Source organism: Scomber japonicus, chromosome 9 (genome assembly GCF_027409825.1).
Source record: "Scomber japonicus isolate fScoJap1 chromosome 9, fScoJap1.pri, whole genome shotgun sequence".
Lineage (NCBI taxonomy): Eukaryota > Metazoa > Chordata > Actinopteri > Scombriformes > Scombridae > Scomber > Scomber japonicus.
The window spans coordinates 11273112-11299766 of NC_070586.1; the positions used below are offsets into that span (position 1 = coordinate 11273112).

Genomic DNA, 26655 nt, shown 5'->3' on the forward strand with positions numbered 1-26655 from the left:
ATGCTAAAATAATCATCTTAGGGTTGGAGCAGGGCAAGCAGTGTGTGACGACTACAGAGAGCAATCAAGACACCCTCTGATTTCCCTTTCCTCCACGCACCTTTCCCTCTCGATGCTAATCAGTGTGGGTGCTCCTGGCTGCCTGATGGACATGATCTGATTTTGAGATGGAAATGTTGTTAGTCTCTGGAGGATAAGGAGAGAAACTGACACAATGTAGTGTAATCAGAAGTGGCATGGTGGTCCAGTGATCTAAGTGTTTCTGAGGGACAAACTGAATGTTTATCAGCTGCAGTGATGCTGGCGTCTGATCTCTCTTTTAGGGTTGAGAACTCATTTTACTTTCCTGTTTCTCTTGCCATTGTCTGTGTAGTAAGGCCCTCTCTTATTTATGTACAATAAAGTTGTTGTGTATTTGGATCTACTGGACATCAACTCTGGAATTACCTACTGGATAGAAACCATGTTTTATTTAAATATCTTTTAAAATCACATTATTTTAGACTTCAGACTTAAATTGTTTTATAATCTGTGTTTCTTTGTGCTCTTGCTTTCAATTTTATTTGCTAATATTTCATTTTATTTTTACTTTGCTCTTTTTGCTGTGTTCAATTTATATAGTCTCATATAACATAATATGAGCGGGTGTTTTTTTTTCTTAAAGCTGTAGCAGCAGACACAGATGGAAGTTTTATTACCTGTCTGTCTTTTCAATTAATTGGAAGATTTATGTTTCAGCCCAACAACATGATTTAGATTGATAAGACTGGCTTTACAACAAGCTTGTTTAGAGCAGGTTTTACACAATATATCATGTATTTGAAATCCCCCTCTTTTACATTTTGGATAGTTATTATGCAGAATGGGTTTAAATAAAATGTAAAATGTCCTTATCAACACACACACACAGTGCCTCTATACAGTTTATATCCCTCTTCTACACTGCATGGGTTTCATCAGGCTCTTTGTATTGTACCAGCACAAACATATATATATAATAAATAATATATATTTATCAGAGAGTCTGCTCTACAAACCGAATGTGTGGAAGTCAAATATGCAGGTATTTGTATTTAGTAGACAGGAAGGGTCTAAAAGACAGTCACAATCAAGTTTGATGAACGGAGTGTAGGATCCAACCTTTTTGGTTCACTGCTGCATCATATTTTTTTTTCTTGCCACTGTTGCCAAGTGCTTGCTCATGTGGGGATATTGGGTCTCTTTAAAATTAAAACCTGAAGAGTTCGGTTTAGAACCTGCTCTATGTGTAAAGCGCCTTGAGATAACTCTGTTGTGATTTGGCGCTATACAAATAAAGATTGATTGATTGATTGATATTTGATCGTTATTTTCTTAATGTGCCTCTTGAGAGTCTGCTCTTTATGTATATAATACTAAGTATAATACTAAATTGATGGATTATCCCTTTAATTGTGCTACATTTTTACAACTTAACTTTTATGCCAGTAAAGTAACCATTTTTCTATTTTAGTAGAAAATGTTGATACTGTTTCCACCCATGCCATCATATCATGTTAAACTAAAACCCAGTTTACAAAAAACAAGGATTACGTTGCAACAAATTCTTAACATTTAACGCTGCTGTTCATAAAGACCAATTTCCTCTCATCACCATGAAACCACACACATTCAGTGACACAAGCCAGTTTTAATCTAAGCTAAAACAACGCTCCTCAATACATCTTTACATACTTCCAGTCCACCTGCATGGCTGGAGGTGACCTCGGCCCATGTTGGTACACATAATTATCATTTCCCTGCGGGGGAACCTGTGATCAATGAGAGGGTGACCTTCCCCCTCCACACGCACCTTACTCAAAGTCGGATAATAAATTGGTTCATCTCACCTCACCTACCGTCCGTGTTATTTAGAGTGCTATCCGAGGGAGTCCATTACCTTTTTATGGAAAGGAGGTTCATTCAATTTGCTGGCGATCCAATAAGAAGTTCTGTATGGATGCACGGCAAGGGGCTCAAGGGCAAGTGAATTATTCCATTATCTTTAATGTGCGGGAAGGCAAAAGCCGTCAAGGTCCTGAGGGGATTTATTTAGCTTTGTAACCTCTGTTCCTCAAGAGGGAAACAATGAGAGTAAATAAAAAGTGACAAATCGGCTCCTTTTTGCTTATTCTGTCAGCTTTAATTGATTTGAGAGACATAAAACTTCTCTGCTCTGGATTTTAACATCATCATTATTATTATTGTTATCTCATTTAGTTTATATGCTGTGAACTCCTCACTCATTTTGTAGTAGTTAATGATGCACCTTTATAATCCTGATAATTAGCTGAGTATTCTTTTTAGCTTCTTTATTGCAATTATTTGCTGCTGGTCTCTGTCATACATGAGTGTAAACTGATTGTCTTTGGATTATAGACTTGTAAAAATGTCACCCTTGGTTTAAGGAAACTGCAATTTTCAATATTTTATGACATTTTGTAAATCAAGAGATTAATCATTTAATTCATAACATAATTGACAGTTTAAGCTATAGTCTTATAACTGTAGATTCATAATTTACCTTTGATTTTGACTTTAATATATATTTTTACATGTGACCAGGCTGAATTTTGTCAAATCATGCAGATTAACTGGGTAATCTGTACCGGTACTCTGTCTTGATTTTTTCTTCGTTCCAGGTTGTATCCTGACGTAATGAACAGAAAACTCTAATGACATTTAATTGAAAAGCATCACAGTCATATGGTTTGAAATGATTGGCTTAATTAAAGAGTATTCTAAAATTTGGCTTAAACCTTATTAAGGGATAATCCCCCTCAAAGTCAAAGGTGGTTTTTAAAGGATTCACCATGCGGCATAGTCAGGCTGCACGTACTGTGCCCTGTCAATGTGGATATAAAGCGACATGCACATATGGATAAAGACATCACAGCTGTCTGGCCATTTCTATTACAGAACAAACTTCACCCACTGTGATTAAGTCTGAGAAGGTTTAATAACTGAAAATAAATATGTTTCTTTTCCTTCCTTGAACAACAACAACTTTTTTTGGTGGTGTATTTTCTCTTGTTTCTTACGTTTCTCCCAAAATACTGTCTAGCTGTGTTTCATCTTGTTTTGTAACCAATTTAGTGAGTGGATGACAACCTAAACACAGCTGAAAAGCTTTTTAAATATATGACATCTGCTGTATGAAATAACATCTCTGCACTTTTCACCCTGAGTTTAATGCTTTATTTCATAAAGTTTATTAACTTTAATGATGTTATTGGAGATTTTTTTCTTTGTTTTCAGGAAATAGCTTACCTCCCCTATAAAACACCATGACAACTTTAGATGCAAAATAAGCAGTAAAAGGAGAAAATGGCCCTTAAGATAGTAGAGAATGCATCCTCTTCACTAACCGGGAGCTTCAAGGGAATATTCTCACATTTTGGAAAATCTGCATACTTGCTCTCTTGCTGTGAGTTGATGAGAGGATTAAAAAGGATTCTCATATTTGTTGTTTAAATATGAAGCTAGATGTATAGCCACCAGCTAATTAGCTTAACTTAGGACAAATACTGGAGAAGGCTCAAAACAAAGGTACCAAAAACTAGTATCTCTATCATGTTATAGCTACCAAAACCAAAGTGTAAACTAACCATAAATCATGGGGTCTTGCCATCACTATTCCCAGAAAAGAAATAGTGCTTCTAATTTCACTTTCAATCATAAAGTAATTATGTGTAAATGCAGAAGTATTACTTTACTAGAAAAATATGAATTATGCACAATATGTTTTCTCTATCCGTAAGTTGTCACCTGCTGTCTTTGGGTTGTTTGGGTCATTCTGGGAAATGTAGGAACACTCAATACTCTATAAACTGTGTAAAAATGAAAAATTGGGCAATTCTTAGTTGTTTTTTTGCTTCTTTTGACCAAAATATCCTCCCAGCTGGGGTATAATATTGCTCCATAATGCAATACATTTCAAGGTGGAATTACTGCATGCAACACGACACGTAATATGTAGGCATACTTGAATTTTGATCCATTTTGAGAGCTCTCTGAAAAGCTTCACTGCTTCATAACATATAGATAAACAGGAGTAATGTTATAAATTGCTTATTTCATATGGTTTTCCACTGTGCAGGACATATTGAGAAATAAGATATGTTGAAAAATAATCCCTTCAGGCATGTATGAGGCATTTGGCGCAAAGCCTGTCAACTGCTTCAAACATCGTCAGCGTCCTGACAGCATGTTTTTTGTCACCTTGTTGGCAAACGCAGCCGTTTTCTGAGCGAAATGAAGAACAGCGGTGCTCAGAAGTGTGTATAGACGTAAACTTGAATCTCTTCCCTTTGTCACAGAAATCCTATAAGCACATTTTCCAGTGAGGAAATAATAGCCAGGGAAGGTTGAAATAAAAGTGACTCGAGAGTGAGGAGTCCACTTTGCGCTCTCAGGGGGAAATGAGAGGAGACAGAATTTAAAAAGAAGGTGAGTCTGATCCTGTGGTGTTTGGAGCGGAAGCAGATTAAGAGAAAAAGGAGAGACTTGATGAACAAATGACTAAAGCCTTATTCTCATGGGGCCATTACCATAGAGTATGTTGAGTATGTATACAACAATTATTGAATAAACATGTCAAGCTCTGTATCCATGACTACAAAAATCTCAATTTGTAAGTTGTCAGTCTGTATGTAGGAAATGTGCAGTAGTATTTTCTATATGCTCATAAGAAGCCAGATTTCAGGGAAAAATCAGTTTCTGGCAGGAAATTGATGAACATGGTCACTATAAATGTGTGCTTTTACATACAGCAGGTATAATCAGATTTCTACAATACACAGGACTGCATATTTTAAATTCATTAGTATTAAAAGACACTGTTTCCAGATTTAGTTTTTTTCATTTTTGGCAGACCATTTGGACTGACAGCACAGTGAGGATGATCTCTAAAGTCTAAAGTTCTTTCTTACAATGAGAATGTGAATTTTACAACCAGTAGCTGTAGAAAATGTATGCAGACGTCTAGAAGATGACATTTATTTTTAAAGTTTTAGTGTCACTCTCAGTCCATTTGGTGAGACTTGGATTGAATTATTTTGGATAGAGGGATGTGCAGTTCTTAAGATGCTTTTCCATCATCCTGCCACACTGCTGCCACAACAATACCTTCCCTGCCTCAAGTCTTCGTCATGCACATGTGCTCTTGAATGCACCCTGTTAGGAAGCTGGTTACATGTATACGTTGGCCTACAAATCGGATTTCTCCAGCAGATATCTTACCATGTTAACCAGGTTTCTCTAAGTCCTTAACCCGATTACAAGAAACGGTTTTCTCGTTAACATGACATTTATAGATATGGTGTATTACAGACAGCTGGCAGCTCAAGTACATGTACAGTAAATAACTGTTTCCATCTCTATCTCCATTTTTCAGACACTGACCGTAGTAATGAAGCAATGGTGCATTTAAAAAGGAGTGAAATACCACAGTTTGATTTAGTTTTATCAGGGGACCTCTGTCTTCATCTCAATCATTTCACAGTTAGAAATTTGCCTTCAAACCTTAACTATACTTAAGATGTAGATTTGCACAGAATTAAAATCACTATCAATCTTTAACATTATTGTAAAACCATCTCATGTTCCCCAAGCAATATTGCTCCTGTGAGAATGGGGAACGGTGCTTTAAAACAGGATTAGAGCTAAGATAGCACAGGCGGTCATCCACAATGATAACTTGAGGCCTAGAGTTACGTTGCTAACTGGCTTTTAAACTCCACTCCTCCATTCTGACGTACCCTCACCTTGGCGGCTGTCAGTCAGTCAGTGAGCTGGTCTGTAAGTCAGGCAGGAGGACCGTTCTCCCGCCTCAGAATTTATGAGAAAAGATAGGGTGTCTGTGAGATTATTCCTCCTTTCCAATACCATATTAGCTCCTAATCTCCTGGCTCTCCCAGCCCATTCTCAACAGGATGAGGTGTCGTTAAGGGCAGCGACAGATGGAGAGAGGGATGGTGGAGGACTTTGCGAGAAAAGAAGTAAATATGTCAGTCACTCGAGGCGCTGAGAGGTTTTTCTTGAAGAGGAGAGGCAAAGTCAACAAGCCAAAAGCTTTTCTTCCTCTCCAAAGTCTCTACAGCTGAAGCATTCAGACATATTACTACAGCAGAACACAAGTCTCCTGGATAGTTATTATGCAGAACGAGTTTTAATAAAAATGTTTCCTTATCAACACCCCACACACACACTGTGGTTTTGATTCATGTGCACCCACCTGTATTTCAAAAGTGTTGCATTTCAAAAGCATTTTTTCATCAGAATGAATAACGAGGCAAATGTGCAGAAAATCAAAGACTCAGATAAATGGATTAAAAATAGACTCCATTCTGCTCTTTGACTTTGACGTTGATATCTCAGTGCATTAAGTTTGCCCTTTGGCCATCATGAGACGGATTATGCCACCAGTCAGGATCTATTTGTTTACGCAAATCATCACCCCCCTATTCCCCACCCTTCCCCCACCTCAGCTGAATATATCAAACGAGATGAGATGAGGGCATCATGAAGTCAAATTGTAGCCGGCAGCTCAGTGTCCATCATATGATATGAGGTACTATGCTGCATTCTACTGCAGTAAGTTGTGAAATACTATCCACATGTAGATGATGTAGGTTAATATAGAAGGTTTTTGGGCTAGGCAGATGTTTCGGCAACTCCAGTCTCTAGGAGACATAATTATTGCAAATATGGTTCGAATTCTTTTATTATTTTAAACATTTGGATTATTTGCCAAAGGTTCCCTCGGTGCAAGGCAGGAAAAGATAAATCAAAAAGTCGAAAACTTCTAGCACAGCCTTAATAATTTAGCAGCCTTCTCCAGAACTAGGAACTCATTTAGATGAGGACAAAAGGCAGTCGTGCATGGCCCTGGTCGGATCAAAGGCAAATCATTAATTCTGAGGCTCCCTTGTAGTCAGATCTGGTGTTTTATTGCGACTAGATTTCCTTAAACTGTCCTCAGAGTCAAAGAGAGTGCTGAGACAAAGCAATTCTATTTCTCCTACAAGGACACTGCTGAGCCCAAGTTTTAAATTGAATGCCCCAAAATAACCGTTTAATTATGTGGCTATCGGAGAGGCTTTCATGTTTTCCAAATGAATCAGGGTGAGTGAGATAACCAATTCTTTCATTGATGCAAAACTGAGAAAAAAAAGTCTTCCCTGCTCCTATCAAAAGTGATAGAAAGCCCCTGAAATTAGCTCACATGCCAGAGACATTAATTATATTTCTTATAATTAGGTAGAATATCCCCAGATCATCCTGATCCCTGCCAGATAAATTTAATTAGTGGACAAATTCAACAGCACATGCGGTGTCCATATCTTTATATGGCAGTCCTTCTGAAGTTGGTAGCTGTCTTACTTTTTCATGTTTCACTATCAAGCTGTGGTCAAAGACAAATTTCTACCACAGCAGGCAACAGAGCTGTATTGTACTGTAGATTGCAGCGCAATGTTGTAGTGACCAAATCTCTATAAAACTGAGGCACTTCATCTTAGTCAAAGTATGGATCAATAGTATTTCACAGACATGCATACTCAATAACAAATGCTCAAATGTTTTCATTTTGGCTTCTACTTGAACTATGCGCGTCAGAGCAAAGCTGTCATCCAGTGAAAAAGGCTGTGATTCATTTCATGAAGGCTGCCCATACCTAATAAATTACTGGCATTGAATATTTAACAGATCACCACTGCAGGGTGAGGAATGAGGCCAAATCTGAAGACTGAAAAGTTTATTCAAGATTGCGTTGGACTTGCTGACACAAAACTTTAATGATTATTTATGGATTTACAAGACACGTTACAGTAAAGTGATTGCACTTATTTCTAACATGGTCTCAAGATGTTGAAGAAGCCAAGAAGAGAAACAGAAAAAGATTAATTAAATAGGAAAAAGGCTAAATTATATCTTTGAAACTCAAATCAACATAATACTGAATACAACAATAACAGAAACCATAATAATAACTAATGTAAACTCTGTATTATTAATATTCCTGGCAGGCTAGTTCATTATTAAACTCTCAAACTACTCCAACAAACTCTGACTGAACGAACTGGTCACCTAGTGAATGACTCAGCAATGCATTTGTTAAATTGCATCTGCAGTGTCATCTCTGTATTCACGACATCCTTAGCTACCGAAAACCAGCCGCGTTCAACATATGTCTAATGACCAAGCGGTTCACGAGGCTGTTACTAAACTTAATTAAGGAAACAAATGAGCCATATCTAAAGACCACAGCTTGTAGTGTTTGTGTGGTATGCTGATGTCATGTAAAAGTGATATCATTCTTTTCTGCAGTATGCAAATGTGAAACTACACGGTGGACCTATACTTTGCTTAATTATAATTTGACAGATCACCTACTTATCAGTGACCAAAAAGAGAAATAAAGATGTGCCTTTGCTGTTTGCTTTGTTAAAGAATCAGAGTTGATAAGTTGACTATGACTATGAGAAGAAAAAGTATCAAGTAGTGTGCTAAAAGGATCATATCTCCTATTTTCTCTCGGTGTGATTTGGTCTGACAAAACAGGAGATTTCCACTCGACTTCCTAGCATGTCTCTCTCGTTCGGAGAACAGCGACAAACCTGTCAGCTCCATTTGTCCTAATCAGTTCTCAGTGGGACTTGCTGGCTACTGGATTGTCAGTGGGAATAACAGTCACTTGGGGAAGTAGCACACTTGGAAGAGGAGCCTTTGAACAACAAGTCTGCAGCTCTCTACCTGCCTCTAACTCAGACTCTTTGACCTTGAAGCTGACTTTCATATGGCATCATCTTCCACTTCTCAGAATCAGCTTCTTGCTCTGATATGGGATTAGGAAGCTCAACAAAGTAGCTTTAAACATTGGTTAGTGAGTCCACATGGCAATGAGAGCTCCCATTTTCGACTCAGCTCTGCTTTCTATTGGTCATCGATATAACTTTCCTTTGATTTTGGTGCTAAATTGTATGTTATATTATATTAAATGCTTGTGCTGTGTGACTGATCTTTTGGATCTTTCAACACTGCACAGACCACACCAAGAATAAATGAACTCATATTTATTTATCTCTTATCTCTCATATTCTCTAACTTGCTCACTCATGCTTATCTGAGGGTGAAACAAGTGAAATGATCTTCTTATCCTGCTTGGTTATTATCAATTTCTTCTCAGTCCATCACGGTCGTGTTCTTTTTGTTTGCCAATCCTGTCTTCATCCTAGCCTGGATAAACCCAACAACATTTCACTTCGCTCAGAAAATTAGCATGGCCACTAATTCAAAATTTTCCCCTGAGATAGGGAACCAATCACAGAACGGGGAGGCGGGCTCAAGGCGATGGCGATCGTAGAGAGACTCTGAATACATCCAGCATGGCAACCATTTGAAGCAGCAGTAGATTGTGTGCTAAATAAATTGGAAGGCAAGTTCACTTTGAAAATAGAACAAAAACTTGGGCTGAATGATTTTTCCTTCATAAACAGGAAGTGTTCGCGCAGCTTCCTACAGGCTCTGAATACGTAATCGTGTATCGTTGATATGATTAGCTGTAAATTTGTCCAGTAGCGTACAGAAGCATTTGATTGACATTCATTGATCCCGCCTCAAATACGAGGAAATGAACAACTCCTCGCTAGACCCTACCTCAATTGTGATAGGGTCTAGCATTAGCCAGGCTATAGTCACATCCTGATCCTAATGTTATTCACATTTCATCCCATTTCAATCCCAAGTAATTGAGTATAACAGAGCTTCTACCCATTGAAGGTGATAATGTTGAGGCTCCTGCGATTACCTTTACTAATCCAGCTCCAATTTATGACAGAAGCTTGATGTTTAACGGATTTTCTGATCTGACAGCCAACAGACTGAACCAGAATCATTCATATACCTCCTCCCTTCTCTTCTCCTCTCCTCTCCTTTCTTTTCTTTTCATCTCTTCTCCTCTGTTCTCTGTGATAGTGCTAAACTGTGAAGGGTGCCTCACAGTCTGTGACACTGTCCTTGTTACATTAAAATCTCCCCTAGAGCGACTATAACTGCACTAATGAGTAGTTGTTATATGCTGGGAGTGTCTTGAATTTTGGAGTCACCAGTATTGATCAACAACCCTGTCAGCCCCTCAGATATAATATAGTCATTTTACTGCTAAAAGATAATAAAAATTTATATTACCACTTTTAAAAAAGCATGCTGAAAAAAAAAGAAACCTAGCCAGTGGGTACACTTTTATATGCTCAAATAAAAATGGTAAAGCACGATATAACAAAATGTATTGATTATTTATGACTGAATATTGTAAACAGGAATAATGACATAATGAGACATTTTAGGACTACTTGACTGGAATCATAAGAGGTCCAATGGCTGTTTGAACTGTTCACTTTCATTTCAGACTCTCAACAAAAAGCAACTGATGCAACTTTGCCGGAAAGTTTCTGCTGAGTATTAAATACAAATCAAACTTTGTCTTTCACCTGACATGAACCTGAAAAAATGTGTCATTGCTTTGGCCTGTCATTGCGTGACATTTCATGCCAAGAAGCAACGGCGGAGGTGAGAACGAGGCAGAGGAGGGAAGGAAGCAATGCGGCGGGCTAATTAATTCCTCGGCTCCCATCTCCGATTGCATTTGTGACATCAGCACCACCGCCACCGTTTGCACCCCTTACCCCTACATCAGTTATGCAAATGGTGGCAATTTCACATGAATGGCAGATCGTCTTCCTGAAATGAGGATGGGCAAGAAAGCGAAAATGAAAAATGGAGGACGAGACTGAGATGTGGAAGCCAGTCAGCCTTGAAATGATTTAATTTGTGTGATGAGGAGTTGACTTTGATAAGTTTGCATTTTAATAATGAATACTATGACCGCTTCAGGGGTCCAGTTACAAAAAAGTAGCATACTCGACAAGCAAGCAAGCAAAAAAAAAAAAAAAAAGAATCAAATCATGGTAAGACAAAACTAAGACTGAAGCCCACTGTCTGAATCTCCTCTGTGTGTGTGTGTGTGTGGACCTATTGTAAATAAAATGTGCCTGGAAGTTTTTTTTCTTTTTCTTTTTTTAACTCCAGAGTTAAATTTGCTGCCAGGGGAAAAAAGACTTCAGCCTATTATGTAGGATTTTTCAGATTTTCCAATATGCCAACTCTGGGGTGTGTATGCATATTTAATGAGGTCTTTTCCTCAGTGCATTTTTAGACTCAGAAGGATTTCAGCCTTCTGTCATTATGAGTGATTGTACCACCTCTTGGCACATATGCAGTTGGATGTGGCAATAACTATCTGTCTATCGCCCAAAGCACCTCGGATCTTATTATGATTATGACATTTTCGGCCGCTGTATATTCAAAACCTGTCGCATTATATAATTTACGTTGGGTTTCATACAAACTTGGGAGTTTATTATTAGATTAGATTAGACAGTTTTATTAATCCCCAATGGGGGAAACTCTTTTGCCACCAAATCAGCTCACACAGACAACAAACAATATCAAAGTTGCATTCATGGTACACAACAAATAAATAACACCATAAGAAGTCATTTGACACATGATGAATATGGATCTCGACCATATCTTACAGTGTTCATTCAAAATCTGACCGCTGCTGGTCGTTCAATGGGGGGCCTTCAAAATACAGATCTGTCTTTAGAGCCGGTCCTCGTTCTCTTTTCTACAGCGACCTCAAGTGAGTCTGGGGTAAAGCCAGTAACTGAGCTAGTCTTCCTGATCATCTCATTGATGCTGTTTTTATCACCCCCCCCCTCCTGCCAACAGACTAATCCATAAAAGAGGAATCTAAGATAAGATTCCCTCATAAAAAACATAAAGCTTTCCGCTGATATCGCAGAATCAAAGTTTCCTCAGGAAGGATAGTCTAGACTGGACCTTCTTAAATAAAACCCTGGTGTTGTTTTTCCAGTTTAGCTTACTGTCCAAGATATTTTTGTAAGACTGGACGATTTCTATTAATGTTGATCTTTAATTATTAATGGGAAGACGTTCTCCTTCTTCCTTCTGAAATCAATAATTAACTATTTGGTCTTCCCAACATTCAATTTTTGAAAAGATTGCATCAAACCAGCTGATTCCATGTCTCTTTTGTGGGAGGTCAAACTCTTGGTTAAGTAGACCAAAAAATAAATTCAATAAAATGATCTCTCACCAAACCAGTTTTGAAAGTAACAAATAATTCACCTATTAATGTTTCATTTATAATATGCAGTGGTGTATAAATATTGGTTTATTTTGTTGAGTGAAAAGTTTTTTGTTTTCCTCTTCAAGTCATAGCAAAATATTTTGGTGTTATTATCCCTCCCTTCTATCAATCTCAATCAATCATGTTAAATGATTCATTAATCTTGATCAAGGCTTCGGTGTCTCTTTATGCACACGCTGGACCATTTTTCCTCATTTTAACAATATATGGAAGTTGTATGTTTAGAGCTGCAGCAATTAAAGTGATGAATTGATTAGTCAATCAACAGAAAATTAAGCAGCAATTAATCTTAGTAAGTAAGTAAGTAAAGAATGCCAAATATTTGTTGGTGGCAGTTTCTCAAACACACAATAGCAAACACAGTATCTTTGGATGTCGGACAAAACAAGACATTTGAATATGTCACCATGAGCTTTCAAAAATTACAAAAGGCATTTTTCATCATTTTCTGATACTGTATAGACAAAATAATTATGGCGCTTTTCCACTACACAGTTCCAGCACGAATCGACTAATTTTTTTTTCCACTAGGGAGAGTACCTGGTACCTGGTACTTTTTTAGTACCTGCTCTGCTGAGGTTCCAAGCGAGCCGAGCCGATACTAAAATGTGACGTCAACACACAAGAATACCGGCAACAGTGTTACAGCCATACGGCTCAATGTTGTTGCTTTGTGTGTGACAGAAAGCCACATACAGCAGCAAGTACACCATCGCCTCCATGTCCTCCATTGTTTATGTGTTTGTGTTGCGTATTAAACGAAGTCACAGCAGTTTCGCGGAGCCGTGCTATGACGACCCCGCCCACGTTGAGTAGGTACCTTTTTGTAATGGAAAAGGTCGTTCCTGGAACCGAGTCGAGTCCAGTGACGAGTCGAGCCGAGTCGTGCTGGAACTGTGTAGTGGAAAAGCACCATTAAACAGTTAATTGAGAAAATTGTTCATTGCCGCCCTATTCTTTTTAAAATAACATACCTTACATCCTTTAACGAGAAAAATGTCTTCTTTGGATTATAGAGTTTCTTGTATGTAATAGTGATGTTATAATAACTCAAATATCTTGTAAGAAAGAGAAAATGTCCACTGGGGTTTCAGAGAAGAAAAAAGTAAGCAGTATGATCATATTATAGAAGCAAAGTTCTGTCATCTTTGGATTTCTCACATTAAAAAGTGTTTTTGTTTCTCCGTCAGTGTGGTGCCTCTTCACTGCAGGCCAATTGGTTAGCAGTTAAAGCTGAAAGTTGGCTTATATCTTTTTCATGTCCGGGGACATCAATGGTTTGTGAAGATCTAATAGGACGTAATGAGTGAGCCGTCCCTCTCTAAGCCACCACACTCATTGGTAATGAATCGCTCAAAGGAATAGGTCATCTCTTACTGTCTCTAAGATTTACTACCGCCCATTTCATGTAGAGGACAAAGGAGTGTTTCACCTTCTGTCACATCGTCTATTATGAGTTTATTCAATGCTGTACATTATGTGCCTCCATATAATTCAATTCCCTTTGGCCAAGACAGGATTTCTATTCATGGGGAAGAAAAATAAGATATTCAGTAAAATGTAATAACCTTGGCTGCTCCAGTGTCCTGAAATGGACAATCTCCAAATCTCACTCACAGAGCCTCCCCCCTCTCATTTCTTCATTTTCCTTTGTGCTTCCTTCTTTTCCCTTCCTTCCTCTTTCCTTTATTTCTTCTCTTTCAAACAGTTATTACAGTCATGCTTTGCACTGCTCTCATATTGATTTCCACCCTACCTCTTTATTGAAAATAATATCTATTTCTCCTTTTCATTTCTCATTTCCCTTTCCCTCTCTCTCTCTGTCTCTGTCTCTCTCTCTCTCTCTCTCTCTGGCTCCCAGTCTTTTTTTTTCTTTTACAGAAGCCAATTACATTAAGCTGATTGCTGCTGGACATAACCCACAGCGAGTGTTTTTCACACAACCTTGTAAACGTAGAAGACACAATGTATGAAACTACTGCAAACTCTGTGTTCTTTGTCTTTTTTTAGCCTCTTCAGTTGAGTCAGCTTTAACCTTGTTATGTTTTGGTTTGTCAGTGTTTCAATGTCAAAAAAGTACACAAAATCTTATTTTAGACAAGGTTAAGCTATGCAGCAACTACAAGAGACAAAAGCTGAAAGTCCACTGAAGTATTTGAGGGAACATCTGTCTGTATGTGTTAGTCACAACTCCAAAAATAAAGCTGACTGGCTATAACATTATAGGGCCAAAGCTCATAGAGATAGAAACCCTCTAATGAGGTTTGAAAGACTAAAGCTAGTGATTCTCGACAGTTTCTGTAAAAATCACACGCACACACACTCACACAGACACACACACACACACACACACACAGATTCAAATGTTTCACTTTTTGACGAAGAAATCTGCATCTTTACATTTCATCTACATTTGCATCATTTGTATCTCCATCTGTTATATTTATTCGTGCCGAGGCTGCACTCTGCAAACTGACATCTCGTGAATAAGCAACATAATTTACTATGTTAATGGCCTCAAATGCCACAAGCCTTTTTTTTTAATGTCAGTGCACTCGGTTTTAACATTAAATAAGTGCAACCAGGTGCAGAATACATCCATCCTCCACTTCCAGTTCCAGTTCAGTCTAGATTTGTGTACGTGAAGAGTTCAAATTCCAGTCAACATGACAGTTACTTTCAAACGGGGTTTTTTATTTTCTGTTATGACTGTGGAAATAAACTAATTCAGGCGTAAAAACTCGAGCGCAAACAAAATTAGTTCCCCCCTCTCTGCCATTGAAGCAGAAAATTTCTCTTTACAACATGGAGGATTACATTCTAGCCTTATGTTTTACTGATGCTGATTGAACATCTATATCTTCCAACACAGCGTTAATAGAACTTTTTTTTTCTTGTCTTATTTTCACTGTCAATGCTCCAAGTTGGAAAGTACACTTATTCAAGCACCTAAGCATATTGAAGATATTTTCATTTTGTGTGTTTTTAATGAGAGATTATTTTATCATGTATTTAACTGTAATCATTTTACAAAGACATGAACATATATTTTGAGCTCATATTATTTGAGGTTAAATTAGTTGATGTAAAAGATGTGTTGGCTTCATTTTTTAAAATATTTTCAGTGAATCAGCCAGAAGTACATAGTCTATTAACCCTCCTGTTGTCCTCGAGTCAAGGAAGGAAGGGAGGGAGGGAGGAAGGAAGGAAGAAGGAAGAAAAGGAGGGAGGAAGGGAGGAAAGGAAGGAAAGAAGGAAGGAAAGGAGGGAGGAAGGAAGAAGAAAGGAAAAGAGGGAGGGAGGAAGGAAGGGAGGAAAGGAAAGAAGGAAGAAGGAAGGAATGGAGGGAGGAAAGAAGGACAGAGGAAAGAAAGAGAGAAGGAGGGAGGGAGGAAAGAAGGAAGGGAGGAAGGAATAAGGAAGGAAAGGACGGAAGGAAGGAAAGGAGGGAGGAAGGAAGGAAGGAAGGAAGGGAGGAAGGGAAAGAAGGAAGAAGGAAGGAAAAGAGGGAAAGAAGGAGGGAAGAAAGGGGGAATGAGGAAGTACAGATGGAAGGAAGGAAGGGAGGAAAGAAGAATAAGACAGGGTCAATTTGACCGGGGAGGACGACACAAGGGTTAAGTGTATAAGTGACTATTACACATTAACTTCCTTTCTATGCCTAGAAACACTGTAATATGTTAGTCTGCATTTAAGCCTAAAAAACTGACTTCAGTAAAATTCTGAACGCAGTACTTTGAAGTTTCATTTGGAGATTTTATATATACTTTGGAAATCCTTTTCAGATGTCAACATACGTATAGTATATATATTATTCTATATGCTATAGGACATCATTACTAAATATGTGAAACCAGGGAAGGTTATATTTCATAATTCAGAGCTATTCAGATATCAAGCATATGTACTGTGCATTTCTTCACACATTTTATCGCTGGGATACTGTGGGTTAAATATGCACTCTAGATCACAACAGTAGAGGTAAATAAGTGGGATGAAAAAAACACTTGATAGTAACGTCTTTGGATAGAAATGAAAGTGTGTCTGGAGGCTGTGGAGCAGTCAAAGACATGCTTGCACAGATGATAAGATACCAGGATGATGTTAGAATCATACAGCAATATGAATAATCCGGTTACTTATGTAATATATGTAAACATCATATAACTAAAATATTGATATTTGGTTAAAAACGATCACAAGTGTTGGTTGTCTGATCCCAAAAACGGGGCAAAAAAGGGCCAGAAACCAGCCTGCACCCTACAGATTGTGATTATACTTGACCTTCAGGTTTGTAAGCAAAGTTTATCCCAAAACTATAAAACTATTTCCAAACTACATAAAAATGTGGCACATGAAAATCTGCTTGACCTTACAGCAGTCAGGAGCTGCAGGAGGAAGGCGATGTGTGGCATTTTCTTCACAGAGGTGGACCACAGGCTGAGAACTGTGATCCCCGAGGGGGAATTTCACAGCAGCTTTGAGCTGATGTTTGAAGGAAAGGGTTAACTCTCAGCCCTTTGCTTTCATCTTCCAAAATGCTGCTGCTGCTGTTGCTGTTGCTGCTGCTTCTCAGCTCTGGAGGATTTATCCCTCTATATGGTGCACTGTCAGTCACCATATGTACTGTATGTATATATTCTCTTATACACATGCAATCTGATTATGTATTCAGTTGTATGTGCTTCTATAAGAGCCAATATCTGCACAAGAAGAGATATAAGAATGATAATAAAGTGTTTTCTATTCCATTCTATTCTATTCCATTCCATTCCATACCATCATATTCTATTCCATTCTATTCCATCCTATTCTATTCTATTCCATTCCATACCATCCTATTCTATTCCATCCTATTCTATTCTATTCTATTCCATCCTATTCTATTCCATCCTATTCTATTCTATTCTATTCCATCCTATTCCATTCTATTCCATCCTATTCTATTCTATTCTATTCTATTCCATCCTATTCTATTCTATTCTATTCTATTCCATCCTATTCTATTCTATTCCATGCTATTCTATTCTATTCTATGCTATTCTATTCTAAGAATGAAATCCAGAGTAAAGTCCTCAATTCATCAAGGTTTGTTTTGTTATTATTTTCACAATATCAGATTATATTGGGATGAGAGTCGATGTTCGGGTTAAAGCAACAATATAACTGCTGCCAAAACAAATATAAATAAATATTTGCAAGCTTATAAAGACCAAGGGGCATGTGTGCCGAAAACAAAAAGTGCTGCAGTGATGCCAAGCATCAATAATCTTCCCTGTGACAAAGTGTCTCTGTTTACTTTTTCATCCACTGTTTTTTTGTTTCTGCACGACCATTTTTATAATCAATTCTTCAAAATGTCTTGCTGAACAAATTAAAGGTTGTCTGTGTCTTTATGATAGATTCGAAATTCTTCTGTCGCCTTTTCACCGCAGCCGCTCAGAGCTTATGTCATTTCTATTTATGTTTTTTTCTAGGTTAAAGCCGCCTCTTTATATTGTCATATGTTGCTTGTCTGGGATGGAGAGTAAAACAATGAATAATACAAAACTGTGTAGTTATTGTACGTAGATTTGTGTGAGTTTGTGAGGAGTGGATTTAGACATGTTCTTCTTCATTCTTTAGATACTGATGCCTTTAGGGGTTTTGGTGCAGTCGACCACTGTACACAGTAATAATAAGGCATTTATAATATGTGTATGTGTGTGTATGTGTGTGTGTGTGTGTGTGTGTGTGTGTGTGTGTGTGTTTATACTGCCCAGAAGGATTCAGAGCAGCTCCATCCCTCTGATTCATAACCACAAACGAGCACACAACCTGACATCTTCTTATGAAGTATATATGTGAGAAGAAAAAAAGAAAAAGCATGGCTGGATTCAAATATCAAAGACACTTCTGAGCTCTCTATTCACATATATTTGCTGCTTTCAGGCACATTCCTTGTTACCCAACATGCTTTGACTATAATAATCGTCTATCACAGGTTAGCACTGAATTGGAGCATTTTTTTTTGTCTCACAGCATCTATAGGTGTGTCATTACAGCTTAACTCATTTCTCACCAGTGCCAAGATTGTTCCTGAGTGAGCCAGAGATGAGAGTGAAATTTTGGAAATGTCAAAGTGAGTTTTAAAAGCCAGACATATCATCACTTGAAGTAACTGTTGAGTCATTGGCATTAATCGATAACACCTTCAAACCCCACCACTGATATATTACAGTCATTTTATGCTATGAGCCGGTGAATGTCTTTTTTTATTCTTTAATGTGCAGCTGTCAGCTTTTTGGGCCTGTTTATAAAATGAACAACCCTTTCACTGAGTCATCCGCTGAATAAAAAAAAAACATTTGTGCCAGACAACAAAGTGAGCTTTAAATTTTTCAAACTCTACTTAATACTTGGATTGATGCTACAGGACCCGACTGGCAAAAAAAAAAGAAATGTGGATATTCACAGTGTTACTAATTTGGAGCTGTTCAAGCAATTTGAGTATTTGGCCTCGGCAGGTTGCCTTCACTGTGGCCTACATGAAAGCATCACTTCAATTTCCACTCAAAACCAGCTCCAAGTATTTATGAAAGCCTGTCTTTTTCATTTTTCAGTGATGGAATAAAAAAGATGCACCCACAATTTAACTAATTAAAAGTGCACTATGTAAGACTTGGCCAGAATTCTAGTTTAAAACATTCAAAAAAAGAGTAATGTAAATGTAAAAAAATAACAGTTTTGACATAATGACTGCACTGGGTTGTAGAGATATCTATTGGAGTTAGCATACTAATCATCTCAGCTGATTGATCTCTGCAGCTCTTTGATAATATACTGCTGCCTCTAATGTCTCCGTATAGCATTATGATATCTTGACCATGCCATAGCACAGATTGATTGTAAACAGTAAGCTTTACGCTATAGTCAGTGATGGATCATTTCATGAGAGTGGCGGCAGTGGCGGGGTGATGTGTTTGGGAGGAATTAGAACGGTGTGGTGGGTGCTTTCTACTGATATGCTGCCCCCTATTTGTTTGGAGCAACGTAGCCAAATCTCACATTAAAGTCTATGCATTAACAGCCCTCAAAAAAGCCCCCCATCCTGCAATATTATAGATGCAGTAGAGCCAAAATGTCTTAGTGCAATAACAAATAATTGGTGCTATTTTCTAAAACAGTCTTGTATTTTTATGATGATTAAATATCTGAATTTATTAAATAATTCCCCTTAGTGGTGGAGTGAACATGGAGCTTATCGTTAAATATAGAAAGCAAGCAGAAACATTTAGATTTTTTAAGACTACATTTGCAGTCTTTTGGTGAGATCGCCAAAAGTAGTCATCACTTTCTATACTGATGTTAAAATTACTCTTTGGTTTGCTCTTGTTGGGTAGAAGACTTTGTGTCTGTTCTGGGCTACTGTAGAAACATGACAGGCACTGTGGAGGAGACCACACTCCCCATATAGATATAAAGGCCTCATTTTAATGTGATGAAAACACATCACATATTATTACAGGCGATTATACTCTAATAAAAGCACAAGTATGAATATTACATTCTATTTTTGCCAAGTCCGTTCTGCTAGATGTCATTAGATTCTACACACTGCACCTTTAAATGGCTTGTAAAGCCCAGCTACATGCTGTGACAGTGTATCAGGTGTTAATCATGAGACACTAGTTTGATTCAAATGGATTAGCCATGCAGAAATCAATGTCAAATATAAATCCACAACACCAATTTGCATGTCTGCTATAGCTCCTATTCCCCTGACGTACTCAATGCATCCTGCTATAAATCACAGTGGAACGGTGCATCAAGTGTTAAGCCACAGACACTGGTTTGATTCACATGGATTGGCTATGCGGGAATCAATATCAAATGTGAATCCATTTTGGCGATAAGCCGTATTCCAGCCTGGGGAGTCGGCATCATCTCTCCTGCTCTGTTGTCAGCATGCCTCAGCAGCCGCATCCTGTGTGCTCTGAGTAATGTGACACAGACACAGAGAGGGCGAGTTAACGCACACTGAAAAGATACTGAGAGAAGGAAGGATAGAGATACTGATGTGACTCTGGTAAAGATACTCAGAGATGAACGGAGCAGAAGCACAGACAGAGAGATGTGTAACGGCAGACAAACCACTCGTCTGTCACTAAATCACGTCTGTCATTCTCACAGAAGTAGAAAGAGAGAGATTTGTTGTCCCAGGGGGGAGCTCTGATTGCTACTCTTTGATGTTTTTGAGACTCTATAGCTTACATTAATCTATTCCCACATTTTTTATGCCTGTGTTCTGTGTGTATCAGTACAAAGATGGCCTCTAAGTACCACGGTATTACGGGATACAACGGTATTTAGAAATCCAGAAATCCTTTTTTAACATATAGAGACTGTCTGATACAGAGATGTTCTGTTAACATGTACTGTAGTGCACAACACATTCCACTAGAGGTCAGTCAGTTATGATATGGTGGAACAGGCTCAGTTTAACAGTAGTTTGGGTTCAGATTCGATAATCCAGGTGAGCCATCTGACATTTGTTCGCACCAAGTTAGTTAGTTGTTTTGTCTGGCAGCACTACAGGACAGAGTGAAGAGCTGGGAAGCTATTTGAGCCTCCGACAAGCAGTTCTGAAAGAGTAGTCTGGCCCAAATCATTCGCACCTAAAAGTGCATCATCCATTAGCTGCTGCTTAATGTGAAATGTTGGGGATGTATTAAGGTGCCATTACCACCCAAGCCTAATGACTGCCATAGATTTGGCAAATTGTGCGATGCTAATGGAAGCCACACAAAAACAGGATGATTCTAGTTTGGGAATGAACTTAGGAACACAATAGTTGTTGTTGCTAGAAAGAATTTGGACAGATAATATTCTTTATTTATTATCCTTAAATGAGGTTTGAATATACTGTTTCGAAAAAAGAGGTTAAGTTATTTAAACCATTCCACTACCAGTCCACTAATGGATTGTACTACTTGCCAAAGAATATTTTTAAAAGTTGGTTGACTAGGATGCAAGAAACCACATAAACAGAATTCATAATAAACAATAAATTATAAATCTTAATTCATGAGTAAAACACCCCTTTACATTTAATGATCCACTTTTTATTAAATCGCTTTGAAGATGTGTTGGTTTGATTCGAGTCTGAAGTGAGACCGCACTGCATTGTAGTCTAAAGTGTTCCTGTTATTTTGTCCACCCTGCCGAACATTCCCCACGGTGCTGTCAGTGTACAAGCCCCTCCAAACCCTCTTCCTCTCTTACTCGTTAAACCAGCATCTGCTAAGAGGCCTGAAACCCCTCCACACACACACACACACACACACACATATACACACACACACACACACACACATAGGCTTTCTCTCTTTCCTTGCCTTGCACTCTCAAGCCTGCCATCTGCCACGGAGTTGGACAAGACCCCACTAACACGGCAGCAAAACCCACACACACACACACACACGCAAACAAATACACACAAGCACACACACACACACACACAAGCACACAGGCACACGCTCTCATTTGAAACCCTTGCAATTGCTCGAAAACATCTCCAGTACAGATGCACATGAATGCTCTCAAACCCTAAGACACAAACACACACACAGACACACACACACACACACACACACACACACACACACACACACACACACACCCCAAAGTTAGCCAAGCTGCATTTTTAATGAGAAGCCCCCCATGAACAAAACAGCTTGCAGGGTCATAATGGTTTCGAGCAAAGCCCCACCCCGCAACACAGAGCCAGTGAACTCCTCCCCTCCTCTCTGTGACTGGCCTGAAGAGGAGGAGACAGCGAGGACAGGGAGAACAACAAACTCTAATTACTCCTCTGTGGCTCTCGGGCCCCTCCAGCAATTGTATTTGAGGAGTAAAGAGAGGAGGAGGAGAAGAAGGAAAAAGGAAAGGCGAATACAGACAGAAAAGAGACCCGTGCTGATTGAACATGAAACATCTCACTGCGGCTCTCCTTCTGTCTTCTCTCTTTGCTGCCTCACTGCTTGTTGTACATAATTCCCCCCCTCACTTTCGCAGCCTTTGTTCATCACCCCTCAGTTATCCACAGTGAATAATGATGTTTCCTCTTGGAGAGACAGAGGCAGAGGAGCAGGCCTAAGGCCATGCATTCTGATGGTCTAAGCATTCCCCAGTCACACTCTTCTCAGGCAAAAATCAACAGTGAAGTAAGGGAGGGAGGGAAGGAGGGAGGGAGGGAGGGAAGACGCCCGAGTCTCCTCCTGCATCCATATTCTCTGGGTGTTCTGTTTGTTTGTCGTGTTTTACTCATTATTTACAATATGTATCACCCAAAAGTCACTCTGCATTACTCCCTCCTGCAAATATACACACAGAGGTAGAGCAAGAAGAGCGACGGTGGACGACGGGGACGCTGCTGTCATCTTACACAAACAGAATCAAGCGAATTAGCGACATTATGTCTGCTCTCTGGGGATATACGCTCTCGTTTGCCCCTGCCATGCTGCCATAATCATCACTGTCACCCGGACGGAGCCCGTGGAGGGGCAAAGCCACTTGAGGAGAGCTTCCTTCCCAGTGATGCTAAAGCTGAAGAGACAGCTGGGCCCTGCTTCAGAGTCTCCGGCTATTTCAAAAAGGCTGCTCAATTCATGGCAGCCAGCCACATCATATTTCTTTTATATGGTGGGTTAATTTTCTTTGTTTCTAATGTTTTTTTTTCCCCAGTTTGTCCAAATAGATTAGACTCTTGCTGGCTGATTGACAGGAAATGAGGACTTCAGGTATTTGCTTGGATCACTGCGCTGGGGTACAATGAAGTCAAAGCATACTTGGTCATATTCTTGCAATAAAAAGTGTTTTTTTGGTCATATCCTACAAGCTAATAAAATCCTTTATAACCAGGCCATGTGCAGCATTATGGTCCTGCTGTAATAGAAGCCATTAAAGACACATTATCTGGTTCAGTGTGTCTTTCCGCAGCCTGTGCCGATGTAGGATGAAATGGGCCATTCTAATCCTCATTAACATAGCTAATTTCACATAAGAGAAAGTTGATAGTGGGTGTCAAAACTATTCAAAGGTCACTCAAGCAAGCTACTTCATTTAGTATGCATGCATATGTGTGTGTCTGTAAAGTTGTGTTAATGTTTCGACCTGTTTGAACATGTATTATATGAGCTGTTGCATGTACAGTAAGCCTTTAAAGAAGAGCATTATTAAAACAGATAGAGTCATCAAAAGCCAGAAGGCAGTGGTCAATTGTGCAGACAGGAGCTAAAATGGGACAAAAAGAAAAGAAGAGAAGAGTAATAAGGAGGAGAAAGGGCAAAGACTTTCATCCTTCCCTCTCCTTCCTCCGAGGCTGTAAGTGTACAGCTAACCTTTGGTCTGAGGGATGAAAGTGCGAGAACAAACACGTGACATGTTGTTCCTTCAACAGTGACGCTGGCACAAAGCCATGTCACAAGGGAGAGAAGGGACAAGTCTGACATTAGAGGCCCGGCGATGCTGCCTCATGACCTTTAAAGGGGACAATTAACTGAACATCACACCCTTCATGCCAGCTGTGTTTGGTTGTATGTCACATGTATCCTAACGCATATAGAAGCACATACTCGTGTAGACATGATGGATCAACAGCTCTTTACCTCTTGAAAGGTTCAATACGTTCTTGTTATTGGGTCAAAATGATGTTTTGGCATCTGTAGCCACATTTTGTTGAAAAATTCAAGTTTAGGTAACAGAGTATAACCATGACTATATTTCAAGCAAGCAGCAGGTTCTAACAACATACTATTTATCCCAATTTCAATAAGAAAAGCAACCAACTCCCCCCCATATAGCATGATCTATGAGGAGAGGATGTCTTTCAGAGAATTGTCACAAAGACCAGCAGAAAAAAATCCAACCAAATCTGGATTTCTCAAACTTATATCTTGCGTTAAATGTTAGAACCTTTGGAACTGAGCATCTTATGCACTCATTTCTCAGCTTGGGGACTCATTAAGGATACCTTTGAGACACAGAAGATTGTGTAAATCTAAGATATCAGTAAATCTAGAACACTGTTAAACAACAACTATCAGGTTCCAAAAACTTGCTGATGCTCAATTGCTCAAAAAACAAAAAGCTTGACAATCTTTGACAACATTCATCAGGGTAACTGGATAGCAAATATCTTTCAAAAAGGGAGACTAAAACACAAGATGTGCATGTTTTTTCATTGCAATCACAAAGTAGAGAACTCACTCAGTCACCCTCCTGCGGGCGGTGATGCTAGCCATGATGACGCTCTCCGGTCTCGGGGTTGCCACAGCCTTGAAAGTCCCCTTCCAAAACTTCTCAAAGAGCTGCTTCTCTTCCAGCCGCTGGAGACTAGCGGTGCTGCCCTGCGATCCTAAGGATGGAGAGGGGCCACAGGGGCCGAGCTGGAGCGAACAAGGGGGCTGCATTTTTTTTTTTTTAGTTCTTGGTCTCCAAACCAAAACCTGTGCTGAGGTACCTCACCAAACAAGAGTCTACAACACTCATGGAAACAAAACACTCGCACTGGTTGCTGCTCTGGAGCTGTCCAAGTACTGAATCAAACTGTGTCCAAGCTCAGCGTCTGTTTTGCACCGTCTTCTCCTCTCTCACAGCAGCAGGTCAATGTGTCAGCGCGTCCGTCTGCTCTCCGCTCTTGAGGGGAGGGGGGAGAGGGGGGGGGCGTGGGGGAAGAGGGACAAAAGCTGACCCTCTCCAACTGGAGGCTGGGGTATTGTTCTCCCAGATGAGGGAAGGAGGTGTGGGGGGAGATTGCGTTTCTCTCTCTCCGCCTGTCACATCTGCTGCTTTTGTGGGATGGGGTCTGGTCTGGTTTGGGGTTAGGAGTCGGGAGCGCTCCTTTTTCCCCCCACTGTGTGCTCCCGTCGGCAGCTTCACACAGATTTAGGCATCACTTACGAGGGATGAAGCATGTTTCAGTCCTTCTGATGGAGTGAGGAGTGAGAGACCAAAGTGGCTGTCTTGTTGTTTTGAGTGCAGTGTGTGTTTTTGTGTGTGTGTGTGTGTGTGTGTGTGTGTGTGTGTGTGTGTGTGTGTGTGGAGTTGATTGGATGCCTACGCACAGCGGCTGAAGGCTGAGCGGGTGTCGAGGCAAGTGTTGCGCCGTGTCTGAGGGCAGGCATGGATGTGTGTGAGAGCGTGTGCGAGTGGAAATCGAGTGAAGAGCTCAGCGGAGAGCGGCTTGTTTTGTGTCTCTCAGCCTGTGACGTCAAAATTGGGGGCTGGACACAAGGGAGAGGGACACCTTCTGTCATCATCTCTCTCTCTCTCTCCCTCTCTTTCTCTCTGTCTCTGTCTCTGTCTCTCTCTCTCTCTCACTCTGTCCGTGTGTCTGGCTTTACTTTACCTTCAATTCGATTCACTTCTCATCCTGACTCATGCACTCTTCACTTTCTTTCTTTCAATTTCTTTGTCTTTGTTTCTAACATTCTTTGTATCTACCTCCTGATTCCACTTCTCTATTTTCTTTCTTCACTTTTCCTTATTTCCTTTCATCATTTCTTTCGTTCAGTAAATAAACTGGAACAATTAGTCATTTCATCGATTAGTTCATCCATAGAGGATTCAGTGGCAGATTATCTCACCATCAATTCATCAAGTTAGTCACTTTTTCCAAAGCTTTCACATTGTGAGGCTTTGCTGCTTTCTCTGTTTTATGTCATTTTCAACTGAATATTTGGGTTTTAGAAAAAAAAGCCATTTGTAGATGTCATCTTAGGCTCTGGAAAACTGCGAAGGGCATTTTTTAATGAGGCCAAAGGATAAATCGGTAAAATATTTAGAAAATGAAGTAATAATGAAAATAATCCCTAGTGAGGTGGACTGTTTATTTCTGTATTCTCAATAAATAAGAATCCCTTTAATTATCTACATTTTCTTTACAGTACAAGTACAGTATACAGAATATTCTTGAAATGGTGTAGAAAATATGATAATAAACAAAATAATCAGAATTCCTTAGTGTTTTGATTTATCACCTTGTAGTTTTTAAATCTCTTTTATGGAGGTGACATAACTTCACTCCAGGGACTTCATAACTGTCTTTCAATTCATTGGCTTTTGTTGTTGTTTTTGTTGCATTTCATTACATGCAGCGTTGCAAATTTCCTATGTATGTGTATGCATTAATGTATATATGTATGTATGTATGTATGTAATGAGGGCACACAACTCACATCTGTGTATCTGCAGCTGCATTATGTGCCCTGCTTTACTGAACAAAGATGATATGATGAAAGTATAGGGGAGAAAATGAACAATATAACAGGACCTGGATGTTTTCAGTTCAATAAATAAAGTCTATTAAAGAAAGAGGCATAGTATAGAATGGTATAGTAAAGGTAAGATATTGCTATTAT

At 39.2% G+C, this 26655-nt stretch overlaps 1 protein-coding gene across 1 annotated transcript in view; it reads right to left on the reverse strand.

The window, feature by feature from the left end:
- The window catches only part of srrm4 (serine/arginine repetitive matrix 4), a 60888-nt gene extending 36183 nt beyond the window's left edge, over positions 1-24705 (reverse strand). Inside the window, exon 1 of the mRNA XM_053324644.1 lies at positions 24503-24705. Coding sequence (XP_053180619.1) covers positions 24503-24705 — 203 coding nt within the window. The remainder of the gene's footprint in view (positions 1-24502) is intronic.
- Between the last annotated feature and the right edge of the window lie 1950 nt (positions 24706-26655).